At 36.0% G+C, this 20,938-nt stretch overlaps 3 protein-coding genes across 6 annotated transcripts; 1 reads left to right on the forward strand and 2 right to left on the reverse strand.

The window, feature by feature from the left end:
* Positions 1-1,161: 1,161 nt before the first annotated feature.
* LOC137408044 (large ribosomal subunit protein bL27-like) lies at positions 1,162-7,395 on the reverse strand. The gene is made up of 3 exons (XM_068094436.1): positions 7,193-7,395; positions 1,994-2,163; positions 1,162-1,356 (listed from the first exon to the last, which is right to left on the reverse strand). The coding sequence occupies exons 1-3, from the start codon at positions 7,266-7,268 to the stop codon at positions 1,162-1,164; spliced, it is 441 nt and encodes a 146-aa protein (XP_067950537.1). The 5' UTR covers positions 7,269-7,395.
* Positions 7,396-10,266: 2,871 nt separating this feature from the next.
* LOC137398134 (zinc finger protein 512B-like) lies at positions 10,267-10,951 on the reverse strand. The gene is made up of 2 exons (XM_068084267.1): positions 10,929-10,951; positions 10,267-10,699 (listed from the first exon to the last, which is right to left on the reverse strand). Exons 1-2 carry the CDS (start codon positions 10,949-10,951, stop codon positions 10,267-10,269), a joined length of 456 nt encoding a protein of 151 aa, XP_067940368.1.
* A 32-nt stretch (positions 10,952-10,983) lies between these two features.
* On the forward strand, positions 10,984-20,329 carry LOC137402757 (uncharacterized). 4 transcript variants are annotated; one of them, XM_068089269.1, is made up of 8 exons: positions 10,984-11,149; positions 13,261-13,771; positions 14,331-14,485; positions 16,024-16,134; positions 16,823-17,014; positions 17,704-17,907; positions 18,772-18,804; positions 20,036-20,329. In XM_068089269.1, the coding sequence occupies exons 1-7, from the start codon at positions 11,111-11,113 to the stop codon at positions 18,784-18,786; spliced, it is 1,227 nt and encodes a 408-aa protein (XP_067945370.1). In that variant the 5' UTR covers positions 10,984-11,110; the 3' UTR covers positions 18,787-18,804; positions 20,036-20,329. The 4 variants fall into 4 exon arrangements, with proteins under 4 accessions (XP_067945370.1, XP_067945381.1, XP_067945365.1 ...); XM_068089280.1 differs by lacking the exons at positions 17,704-17,907; positions 18,772-18,804 and adding an exon at positions 17,476-17,517; XM_068089264.1 differs by lacking the exon at positions 18,772-18,804.
* Positions 20,330-20,938: the final 609 nt, after the last annotated feature.

The raw sequence follows: 20,938 nt of genomic DNA on the forward strand, positions 1-20,938 counted from the left end.
GGTGCAGATATGGATCAAACCTCTAGTGCCTCTAACAGTACAGAGTTACAAGGAGCGTATGGAGGAGGGAGAGCAAGCGTCCATCGAGACTCGGTGAGAGAAGCCCTGAAGCAATCTGCTCACGGTTTGGTGAAAGCAGAATTGACAGATGGCGCGTATGCAAACATAAGTGACCGACCAGTGAAACATCCCGTTGGCAAACAGTTAAGCGTTGAAGATGAATATCCATTCTCAACGAGGCACAGGGACACGAAGAGTCATAGACGAGTAAGCAGGCAATTTTCTGATGAATACCTTGATTCTTCGTCAAGCGAAGACTCAGATGATCATTACAAATATATTCCACCTTCCCAGCATGCACCTGCTGCAACTCAAAATTACATGAACATGTTTATATCACAGCCAGAGAATCCCCAGGCAGCGCAGCCTCATTTCTTTGGTAGAGATGCTAACTTCTTGGCATTTCGGCAACTATCCAGAGATGATGAACATGAGAGAAAAGAACAGAAAAGGAAGGAGGCATTAAACAGAGCAATTGCCCGACAAAAGGCGGCAGTAGAAACTAGAGAAGAATCAGATTCGGATGACTATAGCTATGAAGGACCATCACAGGATCGCAGAAAATCAATGAGATCGAAAAAACGTAAATTAATGCTTGACCGTAATGCCCGTCAGCCATTACACATGCACAGCAAAATGGCAAACGATGAAGAAAGAAATGAGAGACAACACATAATGAGAGAGGGCGAATTTACCAGCAAGCTTCATCTAAGGCGAGCATCAGCCACAAACATGAGTGCTGACAAGGATTACCGCCGTGTTGGCAATGGTGCTCCAATAGTTCCAAAACAAGAACAACGTGAAAGCATGAATTCTAAAGACTATATCGACTTCAGCAAAGAGATGAATGTTCAACACTCGGCAAAAGTATCCAATGATCAACGAGTAGTGAAGCCTGGAAGAAGGCGAGGTCCATACGAATATGATAATGATTCTTTTATGCCTGAGCCCGATTACAATGCATAAAGATACCATTCTTAGTGGAAACTACTCAACAAAACTTAAGCACAACAGAACTTCAACAGCTCGGCAAACTATTTTAATTGCCAGAATGCACTAAAACAAACAATAAAAACAAAAGCATTTATATTCATGTTTTTATTATATCAATGAGACCAACTTGAATTTATTTGCCTGCGGATGAGGTATTACATGCAAAAATATGCGTTCAATAACCTCTCCCTTGAGCACTCCAGGATATATAGGACTGTCTGCATAAGGATTGAGTGTTTCCCTAGTGATCATCACCTTGCCATCGACTACAGACGTTAGTGTGCACCGATCTCCCAGAGTTACCTAAATCACACAAAATCCATTATTTCACAATCATTAAATCATGTTTAACAATATATGTATTTAATCTTGTTGATAATAAATTTTCAGGCAACGTAGGCTGTATTTATGCTGAGATCAACCACTCCAACTCAAATATGAATCCCTAGAGCCAGGGCAATAGAATATCACTGCACAGGGTAGATAACTCCAAAACTCAGTATTAGTGCCAGAAAATGACTATAAAGAAGACATAGCAAAAGTTATTAAAGTAATTATAAAATCAAATGTATGTAATTCACTGTTCAAGTAGTTTTGATACTCATTTCATATACACACACCCTAAAATTAATAACTTAAGAAAATAATTAAAACGGCATGCAATATGCAAAGCATTTGTTTTGTAATCATTTAACAATACTTTTTAATAAGACTCCCTCATTAGACTCATATTTTCTTGGTTTAAATAATAAAAAAGTTTATACTTTTACAAAATAATTCATATAAAATCTCAAGAATGAATATTATGAAGGCTCAAATGCTTTGCCCAAATGGAATTATTTTTTAATTTGGTTTTTCTGTTATGGCATTAAATATAAGGTAAGATGGTGCTTTTGGACTTGTACACGTTCACTTGATATAAAACTATACAAACGATTACATTTTCTCCAGGGTAGTATCGCAGCTGCAATTGGGTGCATAGAGTTACTCCCCTTTGTACATTCTGACCATCAGCCACAAGAATTCCTCTTTTGATCTTGCGACTGTGTCCACGATGTTTTGTAGCACCACCCGCTGCTTTTGATGATAAGCGCACCTGGTGTGTTAACACTACAACAAGACATTTCACTTTAATTTTATGTGTGATTGGCAAACAATCATACATTCACATCAAGTATTGAAAGTCTATTGCAAGGTATGACTCATCATTGTAAGTTTATTGCAAGGTATGACTCATCATTGTAAGTCTATTGCAAGGTATAACTAACTCATCATTGTAAGTCTATTGCAAGGTAGGACTCATCATTGTAAGTCTATTGCAAGGTATGACTCATCATTGTTAGTCTATTGCAAGGTATAACTCATCATTGTAAGTCTATTGCAAGGTATGACTCATCATTGTGAGATAAAAACTTAAACATTTGAATTTTGCGCATACCTATTACACCCGTTTGACTGGCTTTTGTAACCACCGGTCATGAAAAGCTAGAAAAAATATAATTACGTGAAATCAGGGTTAGCCCAAAAAATTCAAATGATTGATTTAAAATCATGATTTTTCATGTTGATTTGTTTTGATTTTGTTTGGCAAAAATCAATTTGTCTTTACAAACAATCTTATTTTGATGTGAGTGTAACTAATCTGTAAACACTCCTCTGTCATGAGTTAGCAAGTGTGATGGAGATAATTGACTGCTTGTGTAGTGCAATGCTACCGAAAGACCTTTGAAGTTAGGACCTATGAGTTCATCTAGCAAACCTCAAACCAGGATTAACTGTGAGATAGCAACAGTAGCTGATGGAGTTTTCTCTCACTATTCTGTTTAGTAAATGACATTATGACATCAAACGCTTTACTGCAATCAGCTCAAGTGCAGCCATTATTCACTTTTGGTTTTGTTCATTCAAAAATAGGTATCCGGCATAGGAAACCGACGTAAGTACTGAAAAAGCTAGTAAACTGGTATTTATATTTCACGTGATCAACAGCATCGATTACACCAAAAAAGAATATGGTTAAATATTTCAGTGATTTTTTATGTCTTCAGCTCTCATTCGTACTTTCTGTGAAACTGCTAATAACTCTACTCCCAGAACTTACACATAGTTTGAACATTATAATTTCACATGACTGTTGAATGTAAGAAATATAAAAAATTGTCAAATTGAAGCAGCCAAGTCACCAACACTAAAAAGTGGTTTCATCAGCATTCCGATGTGCAATGCAATACACATGCAATTTACTAAAACAAAAAGGAGTGAAAAAACCCAATTCATCAAAAAATCATAAAAATGGATTGAAATTAAAAATCCAATTTTTAAAACATTCATGATTTTTTTCTAGCCCTGCGCGAAACTTTGTAATATCATACAGCTATAGAATATACATGCAAGAGAAAAGTGATACACGTCTTACCACCCTAACAAAGCTCCACTAAATATTCACTCTCCTCTTACTCCACTACGATGCATGTAATTGTTTGACTAAATTGACCAAAGTAGCTACTAGCAAAAACACGAAATTACTTTTAGAATGAATTTTTGTGATGATGGCATTAAACAAAAGATACACTAGACACAGATGCTAGTTTGATATGCTTAACCAAAATTTGGTAAAACCATAATAACTATCAAGCAGGTAAATATAAAATAAATTAATATTAGAGATCAATTTTGTCAACTAATCGACCTTATAAAAATTCTAGGCAGCAGTGCACTTAGAAGATTTACCTACACTAGCTACTCTCTAACTTTGGAAGTACTATGCAGTTACCTATAACAGACCAGACCAAAGCGCTGGCCTTAAATTTATTTGAGTATCATTGTAACTATACGTACATTGTGAAAGTTACAGCTTCGTGAACCAAAAAGGCAAAAATATCTTTAAATGCATTTTAACAAATGATTTTCGTCTTCGACAAGAGCTAAAACAGATCAGGAGCAAAGAACCAACCAAGACTTTCAAAATCAAAAACAAGGAAATCGTGGAAGTAAGAAAATAACTGTAGTGTTAGCGAATTGCAGATCGGTTAAGGGGAAAATAAACGAGATTCAGGTTCTGTCTTACCAGCATGATATTCTTTGTTTAACAGAGACTCACTTGGACAGCTCAATTGATGATAATTTAATACTTTTCCACACTGATAAGCAAATATATAGACAAGATCGAAATCTTCATGGTGGTGGAGTCTTGGTGGCAGTAAATTCGGAAATTGATTCGAGATTGATTCCTTTGAGTTTGTCGATATACCCTGTTGAAGTTGTCGCAGTGCACATACCCAAGCAATCTATTTTTATTCTAGACTTGGTCATCGTATGCGTATATATGCCACCCGGGAACTCATCTAGATCTGTTGAAGGCCTGAGTCAGCTTTTTGAGTTTGTTTTTTCACATTTTCCGTTATCACAGATATTAGTCATGGGTGATTTTAATTTTCCCGATATTGATTGGGAGTCTTATTCGACAAAAATAAGCTCAAACAATAAAGGTTGTCATCAAATTTTTTTGAACTGCTTGGCGGAGTGTAATCTTAGACAAATGGTCAATAGGCCGACACATTTTAAAGGAAATATTTTAGACTTGGTCTTAACATCGGACTCAGAATTTATTGAAAAAGTTGAGGTTGTGGAACCTGGTCTGAGTGATCATTTTTTAGTAGAAGTTGAGCTCAACATATCAAAAACTGACAAGGTAGCTAGCAAAGATTTTTATTTTGTATATGAAAAAGCAGATACCATGGCAATCAGGAAATTTTTACTTCAAGCTTTGGAAGACATCAAGGACGCGATAAAAACAGGACACAATATTGACCAATTGTGGAATATTTTTGAGAAAGCCGTTAAATCTGCTGTCAGTGATTTTGTTCCTAAAAAGACAATAAAACAACGAAATAACAGGGAACCAGTATGGTTCAACTCTCAGGCACGTAAGGCTGTGTGCAAACAACGAAAACTATACAATAAGTTTAAAAAAACACACTCTCCTGACTTGATGGCCGAATACAAAATTATGAGACGCGAAAATAAAAAGATGTTTCGCAAAATTGAGCAGGATTATTATAATCGAGTTTTGTACGAACCACTCCGGGCTGGCATAAGCAAACCTTTTTTCTCTTTTATGAGGCGCACTCAGGGTCGCAAGAACAGCCCCTCCGCCCTACTAGCTAATATGCAATCAGAGTCGGAGATGGTTAATAATTTTAACATGTTTTTTCAAAGTGTTTTCACAAAGGCAGATGAATTTTTTCCTGAATACGATTTACCGGATACCAGCACCAGTCCAATAATAGTCACTTGTGAGGGCGTGGAGAAAATGATCGTAGGTCTTGTAAAGGGCAAAGCCCCTGGGCCCGACGGCTTAAGAAAAGAGGACTTCATGGTTGACGTCAGCACAGTGTCAGCAATGCTCACACTGGTTTACCAATACTCTTTAAATACCGGAAGTTTACCTTCTGCATGGAAATTAGCCAATGTCACACCAGTTTATAAAAAAGGCGATAAGACTCTCGCCGGAAATTATCGCCCTGTCTCACTAACATCAATAGCGTGCAAGATGCTTGAACACATCATTTTGAGCTATATCAATAAGAGCCTAAATCTTTCCTCGCATCAGCACGGCTTTAGGCATGGACTGTCGTGTACCACTCAACTGGTCACTGTTGTCCATGATCTTATGGATGCAAATAATGAAAATCAGCAAATACACGCTGCAGTTCTTGACTTTTCGAAGGCCTTTGATAAGGTATCACATTCTCTGCTTATAGTTAAACTTTTAGGTGCTGGGGTCCATCATTCGATTGTTTATTGGATTCAAAATTTTTTAAGCAACCGATTTCAAAAAGTTATTATAAACGGTCATGCATCAGCACCCTTAAAAGTCCACTCTGGAGTGCCGCAGGGCTCCGTTTTGGGGCCCACACTCTTTTTAATATATATTGACAATGTCGGATCAGTTTTAAAACACTCCACCATCAGACTGTTTGCTGATGACGCTCTTCTGTACAGTCGAATTGATAATCACCATGATTGCATAAATTTTCAGTCTGACCTCACTGCCTTGGAAAATTGGGCCTCTGAGTCCAAAATGATTTTTAATGTAACAAAGTGTCAAATTGTAAATTTTAATTTCACGTCAGACTCTGGCGTCCCAGCTGAGTACAACCTTTATAATACCAATCTGGAAGTTGTGGATAGCTTTAAATATTTGGGCGTGATTATTACAAATACATTGAGCTGGGACCACCATATAACATCGATTTGTACCAAAGCATTACAAACCTTGGGAATGATAAAACGGGTTCTTTTTAATGCTCCTAATAAAGTAAAGAAAATCGCATATTTGACTTTATGTAGACCCGCCTTGGAGTACGCTTGTGAGGTCTGGGACCCTTTTTTAGTCAAACACATATCTCAAATTGAATTTATACAAAGAAGAGCCGTGAGATTTATATGTAATTTGAAAGGAGTTGCTAGCGTAACGGAAGCTCGAGAGAATATCCAGTTGGAAGTTTTAGAGATCAGAAGAAAACGAGCAAGACTCAACCTTTTAATAAACATTTTATCTAATAGCACACACTCAGCGCTAATTGAAAGTTTTAATTTTTTAATGTCCCAACCACACCAGTATGACACCAGATCATCTCGGTCTAACGCTCCAAAGGCAATCGCCTGCAACACAAACACATATTTTAACAGCTTCATTCCACGAACTTCTCGGGATATTAGATTGGGAGATCATTAGAACAGGAAAGTTTTATTAATTGATGTTTTAAATTCACTTGTTCAAATAGATAAATTTTTATTCTTATACAATCTATGCAAACGGTCTCCACTTCCTCCTTTTGAGGTCTCGAGACTCTTTTTAATCAGAATCAGAAAAAAACAAAACTGCTAACTGTACTAAAAACGAAGCTCATAAAAAGTAGCTCGAGGTTCGTCTTAAATTTTCAAACTAACTTGAAATATGAGCGCCTGAACGTTCCTAGCCATATTGTATTTGTAACCAATTGGTGACTAAAAACAACGTAAATCATGCACGTATTAAATCATAGACTGCTTGCATTTACTGCGTAAGTAACTTTTAAAAGCCTAAATGCTACGACTCATCAAAATATTGAGGCAGAAAATACTTATTACAAACCTGCCGGCGTTTTGGAGAACAAAGGTATATTGGTTATTTTGTTTCGAAAAGCAAGCATGAAACAACTAGTTGCCATTCTTTTCCATGCATATAAAGTTAAATCAATGGTACAATAAAATTGCAACTAAAAAGTCAAAGGAGTCGCAAATATTGACTACACCGATGTTTTAACAAATACAGTACGTATTAAATTTTGATCGACTCATGGGTTAGTTTGTAATAGAAACGATTTTATTGAAAACGCTATATGAAGCTGCTGCTTTGAAGAAAAGACAACTTCGGCACAAAAAATCAGTACCAACCTGCCGTCTAGAGAGCTTACTTTACAAGGAATTGTCGGCCCATTGAATATAAACTGCAATGATTTGAACTCCTGAACTCCTAGTGGAATTCATAATAGGGCAACGATCACTACATGTCAAAGAATTGATTAAACGACAGCTAAAGGAAAGGAAATACAATTTCTCTGTGCAATCTCTTTATTTAGAATTTGATGACTGTTTGCTTATTCATGTAGCATTAGATCAAACTACAGAGTCATCCAATGGCGCATAAATAGAAAGTCAACATCACAAATGCCTACGGAGACTAAACTACAGTCTCCGTAGACATTTAGAATGTTGATTTCAGAAGTTGTTCCATTCGATCGACGCCTTCAACACTTGGGCGATGATCAAAAACATCTCTCTAAATTGTACAAGATTTTCTTGATGTTTCAATTGCAAATCATATAAACTAATAAATAAGCAACTCAAACTCAATTTGCAATCATCTAAACAACAGCAAATAATTGCAGAAATGCATCATATTCTTCCTACAGACATTTTACATTAAAACTAGCATGTTTTTGTGAGCGGACTGTAAAAGATAAGAGGAGGCACATTACATTGTAAAGCCATACTCATTACTCATTAGGCTGAAATGCAATTATTTGATGATGCCTAGCAGCCCAGACATTATTTTAATAGCATGCTTAATTATTATCTTATCAGGAAGCCATATCGTAAGGCATGTATAAAACTCGTGCTAGATACAGTGTAGCCATTTACAGAGCCACGACTAAATGAGTTGTTCTCATGGCTGAGCATGAGTAAAAAATGGAAGAGTTATTGTACTGTCTGTATCTGTTGTTTATCTTGTAGTGACTGGTGTCAGCACTCAGAGTTTAATAAGATGATGTTTATCAAAATGTCTATGTTAACTCTTAAGCTAAAGCTAGCCTGTGTTCCTATTTTTTGTACTTTCATAGTTTGTATATAAAATAAAAACAATTCAAGAGTATTATTGTTTAAATCATCACCACAATTGATTCACGAATAAAACAAGTTAGACACATGGCTTGTTCTCTGACACATAGTATATAGGAAAAAAGCTTCTACTGAAATGCAATATAATTTTTGTAACATATTTTGCTATTGTGCATCTTATATATAGTTTACTTAAGAGAATATATAATTTGTCAAGATTAGTACTTCAAGTACAAGTAGTTGGCTTGACAGGAAAAAGCGGATGGTTAAAATGTCGGTATGTACAAAACAAATAAAAAAGATACAAATGACAGATAAGACCTTATAGTCAATATTATGAGTCTCTTAGTATACTTGTTAACATCATTTTTTTGTTAACATTGTATGCTTGTTAACATCATATGTTTATTAACATCATTTGTTTGTTAACACCGTGTGCTTGTTAACATCATATGCTTGTTAACATCGTATGCTTGTTAACATCGTATGCTTGTTAACATCATATGCTTATTAACAGCGTATGCTTGTTAAAATTGTATGCTTGTTAAAATTGTATGCTTGTTAATGTCATTTGTTTGTTAACAGCGTATGCTTGTTAACATCATATGCTTGTTAACATCATTTGTTTGTTAACGTTGTGTGCTTGTTAACATCATATGCTTGTTAACAGCATTTGTTTGTTGACACCAGATGATTGCTAATATCATGTACTACATGCATTTGTCACTGAAATGTAACCTTAATCTCTATAGGGTGCCACGATTATCCATAGACTCTAACGGTGAGATTGGCCTGGACCCTTATATGAACATGTTGTGTCTATGCAAACTAGTTGCTCCTATACATCTTACCGCGGCTGATTTAGGAATGACGAAGCTTTATAAAAATACTTTTATATTGACTCGCTAGAGCAACAGACTCCAACTTTACCCTTTCACTTGCGCTGCTGTAAACCCTTTTGGATGGAACACTCTATGTCCTCATTTCTCAGCAGATCTGACTTGATTTAGTGACTTCATGTAAACATCTAATGTTAATAAATACAACAACATAGGCTTGTCTAACAGTAAAGTGAAATGCACACTATAAGGGGTTGTCTCCTTCATATTAATGTTTAAATTGGCTTAGTTTTTATTTAAGGTAAATTTTAATATGAGCTGCAATGCACAACGAGTAGAAATCAGGTAAAACCTTGCACTTGGCAATCACACCCTCAGACTATAGTACTCTATAAACTTCATACTTGTGTTGCACGTGATTGTGAATCTATAAAGAAAATAAATTTATTTCAAGAAACCTTCAAACAATTTTGATAATTTAAGATTAATTAACTCTCTTTCATCATTTCTTAAGGTCACACAGACTCTTTCAAGGTCACTCGTATGAAATGTTTTAGTTAGGAGGTATGGGACTCGGTATAAAAAGAACTCATCAGCCTTTCCATGAAACCAGTCACGAACCTAGCACACCGCTTATAAAAGCATTTCTAATAACAGTGTTAAATTTTCTAATCAAACTAATATTGTACTTGCAAACAATTAAATTTATAGGTTTTTATTCTATTTAAAACTAATTTCAGGTAACAATGTCAATGCAACTCATGACAGACAGCAATATTTTTAATTGACATTTATCTGCTAAATTAACCATAATTTAGTTCTACAGGTTTAATTTTTAATAATAGATATTTTGTGTTGTGACAACCAACATTTTTATTGTAATCCTCTTTGTTTTTGTCGTCATACAGAAGCTATAATGCTCATAGCCTCTGATACAACTAATGCAGCTGCCATAGAGAAGTAGATGTTGAATTTGAGATGAATCAGCTCAAATATTCATATTCATATTGCACATCTCCGCAGACCTGTTGATCTCAATAAACCTGTCGATCTCAATAAACCTGTCGATCTCAATAAACCTGTCGATCTCAATAAACCTGTCGATCTCAATAAACCTGTCGATCTCAATAAACCTGTCGATCTCAATAAACCTGTCGATCTCAATAAACCTGTCGATCTCAATAAACCTGTCGATCTCAATAAACCTGTCGATCTCAATAAACCTGTCGATCTCAATAAACCTGTCGATCTCAATAAACCTGTCGATCTCAATAAACCTGTCGATCTCAATAAACCTGTCGATCTCAATAAACCTGTCGATCTCAATAAACCTGTCGATCTCAATAAACCTGGAGATCTCAATAAACCTGTTGATCTCAATAAACCTGTTGATCTCAATAAACCTGGAGATCTCAATAAACCTGGAGATCTCAATAAACCTGGAGATCTCAATAACTTCAGAAACTTTAGGAAAGTCTCTTAGCTTAGCTGGCTAATGCTGCCTCCATAATTCACATTTTATTGAACAGTAATTATGCTGATTAACTGAACTGTATTGCGATAGCTCTCGATAATTAGTCCGAGCCTTAGCTCCACCCTCACTAATTAATGTGGGCGTCCTGCGTAAGTCTCACGTATCTCCTATCTTACCACAACTCTTCAGAATCAAACATTTTCTTAGGGAGATGATTTGTAGCATCGTCGACCTTTGATATACGAGTCAGCAGCTTCCTGAACGTTTGTGCAATGCAGTTGAGCTGCTGCCGTCGGTAGCGTTTCTTCTCATTTCTTCTTTTCACCCGCCCTTCATCAGCTTTCCTTCCAGTTAGATCATGGCGAGAAGGTCACGCTTCCTCAAAAGAGACTTTGTTGTAAGTGTGTTCTTGTCTTATTCCGCTCTCTGTCTGTAAGGCTATTAGCAAATGTGACCATATTTGGTTAAATAGATTGTCAAAATGAGATGAATACTTTTATAAATAAAACACTTGAAAGAGGAAGGTAAGTTTAATAGATACCATAAAGTGATCAAGATGTTGCGTGTAGTAGTTGAAATGTACCTTGTGGTAGTTGCAGGAAATATTTGATACAATCGGGCTTTTAGCAATAAAACATGATAGAGCAGGGAACAAAAACATAGTACTCTTTATCATGTGTCTCTTTGTATAGCAGGCTTATTTGTGGCAAATTAAATATTTGTGGTAGCACCATGAATCTACATAAATAAATTATTTATTATTACAAGGCACCCTTAATTATGTATATTACTGTATATGTGCAATATATAGTATATATATTACTATATATAATTAATCATATATATATACAAATCTGTCTCGCGAGTCCTTTTGTAGCTTTGAGTTTAACTTTATTTTATTTATTTAAGTTTAGCCATAGAATTTTTTTTGAGCGTAAAGATAGGATAACTCACCACTTATACTTATATATCTATACATAATATATATCTGCTATACGTAATTTTTCTCCTATTTACACAGCATCAAGTACATACGTGCTACAGCGTGTCTACTGATTATAAGTGTGCTTCTGCTGATGCATATCTGTTCTTTACAAAGACATAAAGTGCTGCTTGTCTTGTCCAAGTGTGGCTGCAGTTATTCAAGTAACTCCCATTGCCAGAATGAATACACTGTACAGAGCATGCGAGAATTCTAGCTTAGTAAATCACAAACTCCTACCTTAACTGCATCTGTTGTGGTCAGATCTACAAAAAATTGCGTAAAACGCTGTTAATGTTTCTACCATTTAGATTGCCTTACCTAATACACCGATGATGTAGCCTTTGCACAATATGCCATAGGTACACATATATTCCTTGCACCATATGCCACAGATACACATATAGCCCTTGCACCATACGCCACAGATAAACATATAGTCCTTGCACAATAGGACACAGGTACACATATATATCTTATACAAGACGCCACCGGCTCTACATATATACTTTCTACAATAGGCCACAGGTACACATATAGCCCTTGCAAAATGTGTCACAGGTACACTTATAGCACTTGCAAAATGTGTCACAGGTAAACTTATAGCACTTACAAAATGTGTCACAGGTACACACTTATAGCACTTGCACAGTGTGTCACAGGTAAACTTATAGCACTTGCCCAAGTATTCACATGTACATGTGAATACTTGGAGTAATGTGCCCCAGCTTTATATGTAGATACCTTGCAAGTTTAGATCTTTGCAAGTGCTGCCATGCATTGTTCACTCCTGTGTTACCATTCGACACAATGCAAATATAAAAGTAGATACGTAAGTCATAACCTGTGTGCGAACACAAATCTCTTCTCAAATAACTAGTTATATGGTTTTACCAACCTCCAACTCTTTGTTAATGAGGAACTCCTTTCTCCGATGTAAGGCAATCAGAAGCTGTAAAAAATTATGTTAAATTCTTAATCAAAGCTCTGATTATGTGTTTAGAAAAATATAATGCTTACAGCTTTCTAGATTACTCACTTCACGTGGTTGAATGCTGAAGAAGTCAAACTATTATTAAAGATTTGCTACAAAGTAAATAGCTTTTTATTGCAAACCGCTGTAGCACTAACATATGGCCAAAGGATAACGAAACTATCTGGTATGTGGTATCCTGGTATGTAATCCTAGCTCATCTTCTGCTACTAATGTATTTGAAGGTTGGTTGCCTGCTGAAACATAACGTATTTCATGTTTCATATTTCAGCATTCATCAAAAAAGAGCTAGTTTATTTTATATGTAGAAACATAATTATTAGTTTTAGCAGCATTACAAGTGTGTAAGTTATGCCAATGTGGAGCAATGCATGCCATGTGTTTTCTACATAACAACTGTGACTAAAAGAAGAGTCCTGCAGGTGCGACTGTTGCTAGGATACACCAAACATTACTGACCTACTGATGTTTGTAATCTTTTGTGTAGGAAACACACATCGCAATGCTCTCTTCCTGTTGTCTTGTGTTTTAGCCGTCAGCGGCCGGGAGCAGTTATGAGTACAACCGCAGTTGTAGGGCAACGTCTGCTGCCCCCTCTAGAGACTACAGAGAGAGATCTGCGGCTCCCTTGAGGGCCTCTTCTCTCGCGCCTTCGTCAATGACATCCTACCGTGTTGCTTCTGGTTTGGGAGGGCGGGCTTCGTCTATCGAGCCCGACAGGTACATCACTGCTTCATCATACAGAGCCTCTTCATGCACGCCTTACCGGGCCAGCTCTGTAGCGCCTGTCAGAGCTTCCTCTATAGAGCCAAGTTCAAGGTCAATATTACGAGCTTCATCAGTCGCTCCTTATTCTAGTACATACAGAATGGACAGATCTACTTCTCTTCCGCCGAAATCTGTCAGTTTTCGCTCAACACCTCTGCTAGGTAGGCCTACAATGAGCACGCCTCTACATATTGACACTTCTATACCAACCCGCCAGTTCGGGACGCGCCTTGGAATACACAAAATGGAGACGTCTGTGAAGCCTGCTATCTATGGTGAGCAAGTCTCATTCTTTCACTCTCCCTCACAGTTTACATCTCTTAGAAAACTTAAAAAGATCAGCTGTCATTCCAAGGTTTGCCTTCGTTTTAGAGAGCTTCAGGCAGGTACTATCAAAGCTCACATTTGATTGGACAATACTTTACTAGCGAATCCAATATTTACTTTATATCTTCATAAACTACTGATTCTCTTAATTGACCTTGACAGATGAAGCTGTGTCACTAAAACACAGGAAAAACAGAATTAATTTTTGAAGTTTGGTTCTGACTGAAGTGGCCCTTCCTTACAGACTCGGTTTACTTTATTTGAGAAATGTAGACTTTGGAGGTTTTGGTTCGGTGTCCATGAGGCCAAGTCTTTAGCAAATGAGCTGGGAGAGAATAGCTTGTGCTGCACCCTGCAAAGCATCTTTTATTTTATTAATCTGTTCAAGCTGGTTACGGATCATAGGATCACAGGCTGCACCAAATAGTGTCTAGAGAAGGTTTATCAACAATAAGGACTGGTTTTTTTTTGATGAAATGTACAATTATTATTGTATGATGGATGCAGATGAATACTATGGTACGACATATGTGCCATCGGGCGGTAGAGACAGCTGGAGCGCCTATAGAATCTCAGATGAGACGTTAGACGACAATGATGACCTCGTTTATGAGTCAGCAAAGAAAGACTATGAAGTCATGAAACGCGTAAACAAACAAGTTGTAAGTAAATCCTAAAACCTTTGCAATACTTCTTGCATAACATAGTTACTTAACACTCTCTCTACTTGACTAAGTCTCAGGAGATCTCAGCAGGTATATTATTAGACACACGCTGACGGACATATCCAGAGGCTATAATAAGCCATAAAATGCTATACAATGGGAATGAATGTCTCTGCATTTCCATCGTTGTGATATTCTGCTAGTTGCTTCAATCACTAACATTTCTCCGTCTGCTCCTTAGCAAAAGGTACGTATGTCTGCAGCCCTGCCCATCCTGACTCTGTGTGTTTTTGTAATAGCTGTGCTTGGTAGATGTTACTGATATATCAAGTTATTTCACTGCTATCTTGCTAAAACTCTGGCCATTCTGTCTGGCATCCAGAACTCTTTGAACCTCTGTAGAAGTAGAAAGACAGCCCTGTGTAGTTCAACTACAGAGCTACCTTTTATCGCTGTTCAACCAGCGTGCGCTTTGCTGTCTCTGCAAGGTTGTTAAAAGCTAAAAATACAGCTCTTTGAATCACCCTGAATAATTTTAAATGATGGTAAAAGCCGACTTTCCCTTTTATATTTTCACTTACTTATAAATAGTTTTGCTTAAATAGGTAGACAACTCCTCAGTTGGATCCTTCCCATTGCTAAAGTTATTTTGATCAGCTAAATGAATCAATTGCACAAGCGTAACTGCGTATCTTGTGTTTCGTAATAACTAATTAACTCCAATAATGATGGAGACGTAGATATAGTAGACCGTTAACCTTTTCCTCCCGAGTATTTACCTTTATGTCTAACGCTCTATGGTAACATGTGCAACTAAAGGAATGCGAAGATCTCATATGACCTGCGATCAGCTTACGCCTGGCATTGCTAGCCGTTGCCGGTACAGGGTGTTATGTTGATGCTGCAATATAGACAAATTGATGCATTCACCTGTGAATCCTCTACCTCTATTTTAAGATATGCTGTAGGTGATAGAAATAGTACTCTAGCTATGAGTAGAGGTCGAGCGCCTTGCAGCTGATATACGTACATACCGATTATCAATAGCATATATGCATGATTTTCACGTGAAATACAAGCTGTTTTAGTGATGTCGCATAACTGTTTGTTACTCAAGCTCAAATTTGTGCTGCTAGGCATAAATATAGACTGCTAGCTGTAGGAATATTATTGTCAGTTATAAAGAGTACGAAATATTATCTTCCAGAGACTTTTTGAACAGTTGTTGATCAGAATGAGATGAAAGTATTATTTAACGGTTGTTATGTAGTGCTGTAGCGCTGGTCTGTAACAATACATGTGAGCCGAGCAAGGCTGAGAAAAGTATATTTGGCAACTATGTGGTTATTGACAAGGAAAATTATCTGAAAGTAAAAAGATATCCCTAACACACTCCTTACTCATATGCTCATAGTTAGTGCATTTTAGCCAAATTCTCCCCTTCCTTTCGCTAGTCTGCATTTCCTGTTTTCATGTGTTATAGAACTTACTATGAGTACTCGATACCTGTGTTTCTCTTATCCCATTTTTATTAGGTTGAGGCGTTGAGTGTGCCAGCCCCAATGTACATCCCGGCAGCTCCAGCATATAAACGCTTCACTCCGCAACAACCCGCTAAGATAATTCGTGTCGCTGTTAATCCTGAGGTACCACTGATCTCTAAATATACCTCTTATTGTTCATCAGTAGTTAGCAATGATCTCCAAACATACTTACTATTCGTTCTTGCTGTACAAAAAGTCTATTATAAGAGACATCTTGTGATGGAATAAAAACTTTCAAAAAGTTTTTTCTGATTGAGTTGAATATAAAATAAATAGAATGATTTTCAGTAGAAGTACCGTTACAAGCAAATACTTTTTATTACCAGGAAATGACGCTCGACTGTTTGTTAGCTGAAAAAAAAGTTATTTTATTGTTCTTCTTGTTTTTATTGCTTTTACAAACAAGTAGACTATAGTTTTATTAAATGACAGAGAAGCAGTAGTAGACAAGGTGAGCAAAAGCAAAACTAATTCCTTTTCTAGATAAATGTATTTGTCTGCTAAGGTTTGCCACTGTATATGCGCGCTCCTATTTGTAGTCAGCACCGTGAGAAAAACCTGATAGCTCTGACTCCATTCAGTACTGATTCCTGCTCATTAGTTTTCTGCTCATATTAGGAATGACTGTTCAGTCGGCAGCGTGAGAAGGTCTAAAGATATATCATCTCTGTCAATCACTTTTTGATTGGCTTATATATGGAGCAGCTACTTCACTGCTTTGCTTGTCAGTCATTCCTATTCAGTATTGCGCATCCTCAACGCAATTACACTTATGTGAGAAACTTTGTAGCTCAACAAGTCGACATCCTATCAGCGAGCACCTGTGAGGCAGACCCCGACATATCATCGAGCGCCTCGGCAACAGGCTGGCACATATCGTCGCTCAACAGCTGCTAAATCTCATGAAAATCGAGAGACGACTCCAGCTGTGAAAATCTCCTATAGTTCTGACAATAAGAGCTCAGATCTATTGAGACCTAAGGTTGGTGAAAAAAATTCACTCTTTAAAAATTTTTTTTTTCTTTTAATGCCTCTAAATTTCTTCTAATGCCTTTTAATGCCTCTAGACTGAAAGCACTACAATCTTTGAAGAAACTTGATGTGTTGAATTGCATGTTTATGCATGTATACCTATGGAATTATAGATTATTAAAATTATAAGTTGTATAGTTGGATATAGATAATAGAATTAGAGATATTAACATATGATTCAGAAATACGATTTAATTATAGACTAAATTTGAACAGTTACAGACAGATTTACACTACACTTTTTAAAAAATTTAAAAGCTTTTGCCAAAATATTAGTAACAACATTTCTGCAATTCCTGAAGGTCAAAGCATGCATCTGTTTTAATAAAATGAAAGATCACTTAAGTGATGAGCCATTAGCTTTGTGCCTTGAATACGCCTGCTGATTATTTTGTGTTAATTACTAATTAGTTCTATTGGGAGGAGTACCCTGACATGTTCTCCATATACTAAGTGAGTAAATAAGCTTCTTCGCTCTTATCACGTGCACTCTAAGCTACTAACAGCAACTGACAAGCTCTTTTCTTTTTTATTATATCTATCTTATGTTGCGAGTCTGTCGCGTCCATCTCTTATGTTCTTGTCTAGCCTGTTGCTAGCATGCATCGGGGTGTTTTTTAGCATTGTGATTTGTTGCAGAGCAAATCTATAAGTAATGAAACGATTGATTTTGCTCAGCCCGCTACCTTTGGTAATTTGAAAGGACGACTTCGTGATGCACGCAATAGCATGGATGTCAGCAAGTCATCTCTTAGCAAATATGACACAGACCCAGAATTGAGAGCTATTAGCGCAGAAGTAAATGCAATTAGAAATGCAAGAGAAAAGAGAGCAGAAAGCTTGGTAAGTCATGAGTCTAGGTAATGAACGCTTCACTCAGCCAGCAAAATATGTATGGAGTTGTCTACACAGAGCTTGAGAGGTAATAAGAGATGACAACTTAGATCAGATATAACATTAGCTGTTTAATAACATCTTATAATTACTGAGGCAGAAACTATAAAATGTTAACTACAAGAAGTTGTTTTAGTTTGAGAAGCTGTTCAGTTGTACCAAATCTATAGCAATAGATAGAAAGAACAAAACTAAACAGATCTAATCAAATAGCTGAATAGATGATCTCAGCCTAAAACCGCGGAAAGGCTCGAGACTGGTTAAAATAAAGTGTAAACAGTGCAAGGAAAGTTGTGATAGCTGATGATTGAATATACATCATAGTCGGCTGTTACAGTGAAGCATGGACGTGCCTCTACTTAACTGAGCATTGTGAGTTTCTTAACACACCAGTGAGCTCTTGGTATATTCATCTGATTGGCTACTTACACACAAATAACATTAATAACATTAAGTACATTGAACTAGTAACATTTTATTGTATTACACAATTAACTCTTTGTATACATATTTTCTGTAAAAAATCAACTCACTTGTCTTTGTGTATTTCTCTTGAATTATAGGATTATGTTTGTAGCCTTTATCAATGCCTTTTTAGCTTGTTGACATCCTAACCAACTCCTAGCAATGCTTCCTACTTACAACACATTGTAGACTTTTATGACATCAACTATTGTGTATAATTAACATAGTGAAGTATTTGAGAGTTGCTTTCTCCTTTAAATATTTTAGCTATCAGCTATCAAAGCATTTTGAGTAATCACTACCTTGCCTGTATGAACCATCTCACTTTCTTATTTTTCTATCTAATAGAGAAAGCTCATGTAGCTCCTCTCTCGTATCATGGTGAGTAAGCCGCTCTAGATAGTGTAAGAATGATTTAAACTTTTAAAAACTTTTATTTGTTGAAGTGAACAGCGTATGATAAGCCTCTTTAAGTTAAGCTTTTGTTTTTAAAATCACTTCGATGTTTGATTTTGCTAAAATTTAACAAAATTGCAGTTGTTTTGTTATTTATTGCATCAGAGGCTATTACCTAAACCCACTGTTGTTACCAATGTAATTGTGCAGCTAAGTAAAATTGGACTTGCTCAATAATGGGTAGAAATGACTCACAAAGAGAACTAATTGATTGATGGCATTTAACAGCGAAAGAACAAAATAGTTTCGGAGTTATCTCTCTTGGATGATTCAAGAAAAGATAACTTCGTAACAAGAGTTTTAGTGTTGGCTTGAGAAACATCACAGGACATACATGTGCATATGTAATAAATATTTTTCACATTATTCTGCATGAATCAAATTTTTTTAGCATGCAAGTTTCTTAGTAGATTAATGTTTGCTGCAGATGCTTTATTATTATGGTGGATGGTAGTGCTGCCTGCGTGAGGCTTAATTAACTTTGATTTTGTGTGTCATCTTTTTTACTTTGGTAAATTCCTTGGCAAGAAGTCAAAGAAGTGGCTTGGAAGCAAAGGAATATTTATTGTAGAAAGCATTCCTATTCTTAAGCTGCCCCTCGTATATAATTAAATTTTATATATATAGTCTTGCACCAAATATATATATATATATACACATATATACATATACATACATATACATACATATACATATATATATATGTAATATATATATAATATATATATATATATATATATATATGTACTCTTTTATCTGAAGAGTGTGATACTTATTGTACCACATGAAACTAATAGTAATAAAATGTTTAACTTATAGAGTGAAGTTCCACTTATACATATTTTATAATTTAGCTCTGATTTATCATTGAGCACTCTGTAACGAACTGTGCAGCATCCACTTTGTCTATATATGTACTATGTATTTGTTTACTATATATATATATGTATATATACAGTAAACAAATACATGGTATACTATATAGTTATATGTATATATAGTATACAAATATAGTTTTGGCTTGCTCTAAAAACTTCTACTGAATAATGGCTTGTTGGCAATTATGACATTCTTGTAAAATATAATGCAAAGTTAAGTTTCACCTGAGTGTTTTTATTTATCTCACTTTGTGATTGCCTGCTGTCATTGATTGCAGGATTGCATGGACAACTCACCAGCTCAAGACAAAAAGGCAACGTCACAGATTAGGAGAAACATCAGGTCAACTGTTAGAAGTTCAAGATGTGGAGTTACGTTAAAATAAATAGAAATATTCTAGTCAGCAGCTGGCTAGAGCTAGCTCAAGTTTCGTTAAAATGCTGTCGAGTTTATTTGAGATAATTAACTGGTAAACCCAAATAAGAAATGATATTTTGTGTGTTTCATGCAACATTATGTATTTTTTTATACATTAAAGACAAGTTGACAGTAAATGGATAGTTTTGCCTGATCTACATTTTTACGTTTGCAAAAGTATTTCTGAATGACTAGACTATACAATAGATGCTGCTGTTTGTTAGATTTTAGTTACATGTAGTTGATGATACTTTTGAAATAGTGAAATAAAAACAAATTTTACAAAGCTGTCTTTTTCAGTTTTTGCATAGAGAACTATTCACTATTTTATGAGGAGCAGCAATCTGCAAGCACTAATTTTTACTTCTTTGTTTTGTCTCTTCCTTTCATCACAGCTTTATCGTAAGTAGACACGATGTATAAATTGGAGGGTCTTTTCTGAGAATTCTTCTGTATCTCTACTAAATAAGAAAATAGAGCCACATACGATTTAGCATAAAAATCTAAATTCACCACAGATTATCTTTTCAGAAATTTTAGCACTCGCATAACAGAATGGAGCACTCCGTGCAAGTACTTGTGGGCACTTTGTGCAGGTACTTGTAGGCACTCTGTGCAGGCACTTGTAAGCTACCTAGGTAGATATACAGAGACTAAGTAATCAGTGAGCTGGCATGATCTTGTTGTACCTCATTTTGCGATTCTCAGCTGCTTTTTGCGAGAAGCTATACAGCTTTTCAACAATTCAGTTTGCAGTTCTTGT

This window comes from Watersipora subatra, chromosome 1, assembly GCF_963576615.1.
Source record: "Watersipora subatra chromosome 1, tzWatSuba1.1, whole genome shotgun sequence".
In the NCBI taxonomy this organism is placed as follows: domain Eukaryota; kingdom Metazoa; phylum Bryozoa; class Gymnolaemata; order Cheilostomatida; family Watersiporidae; genus Watersipora; species Watersipora subatra.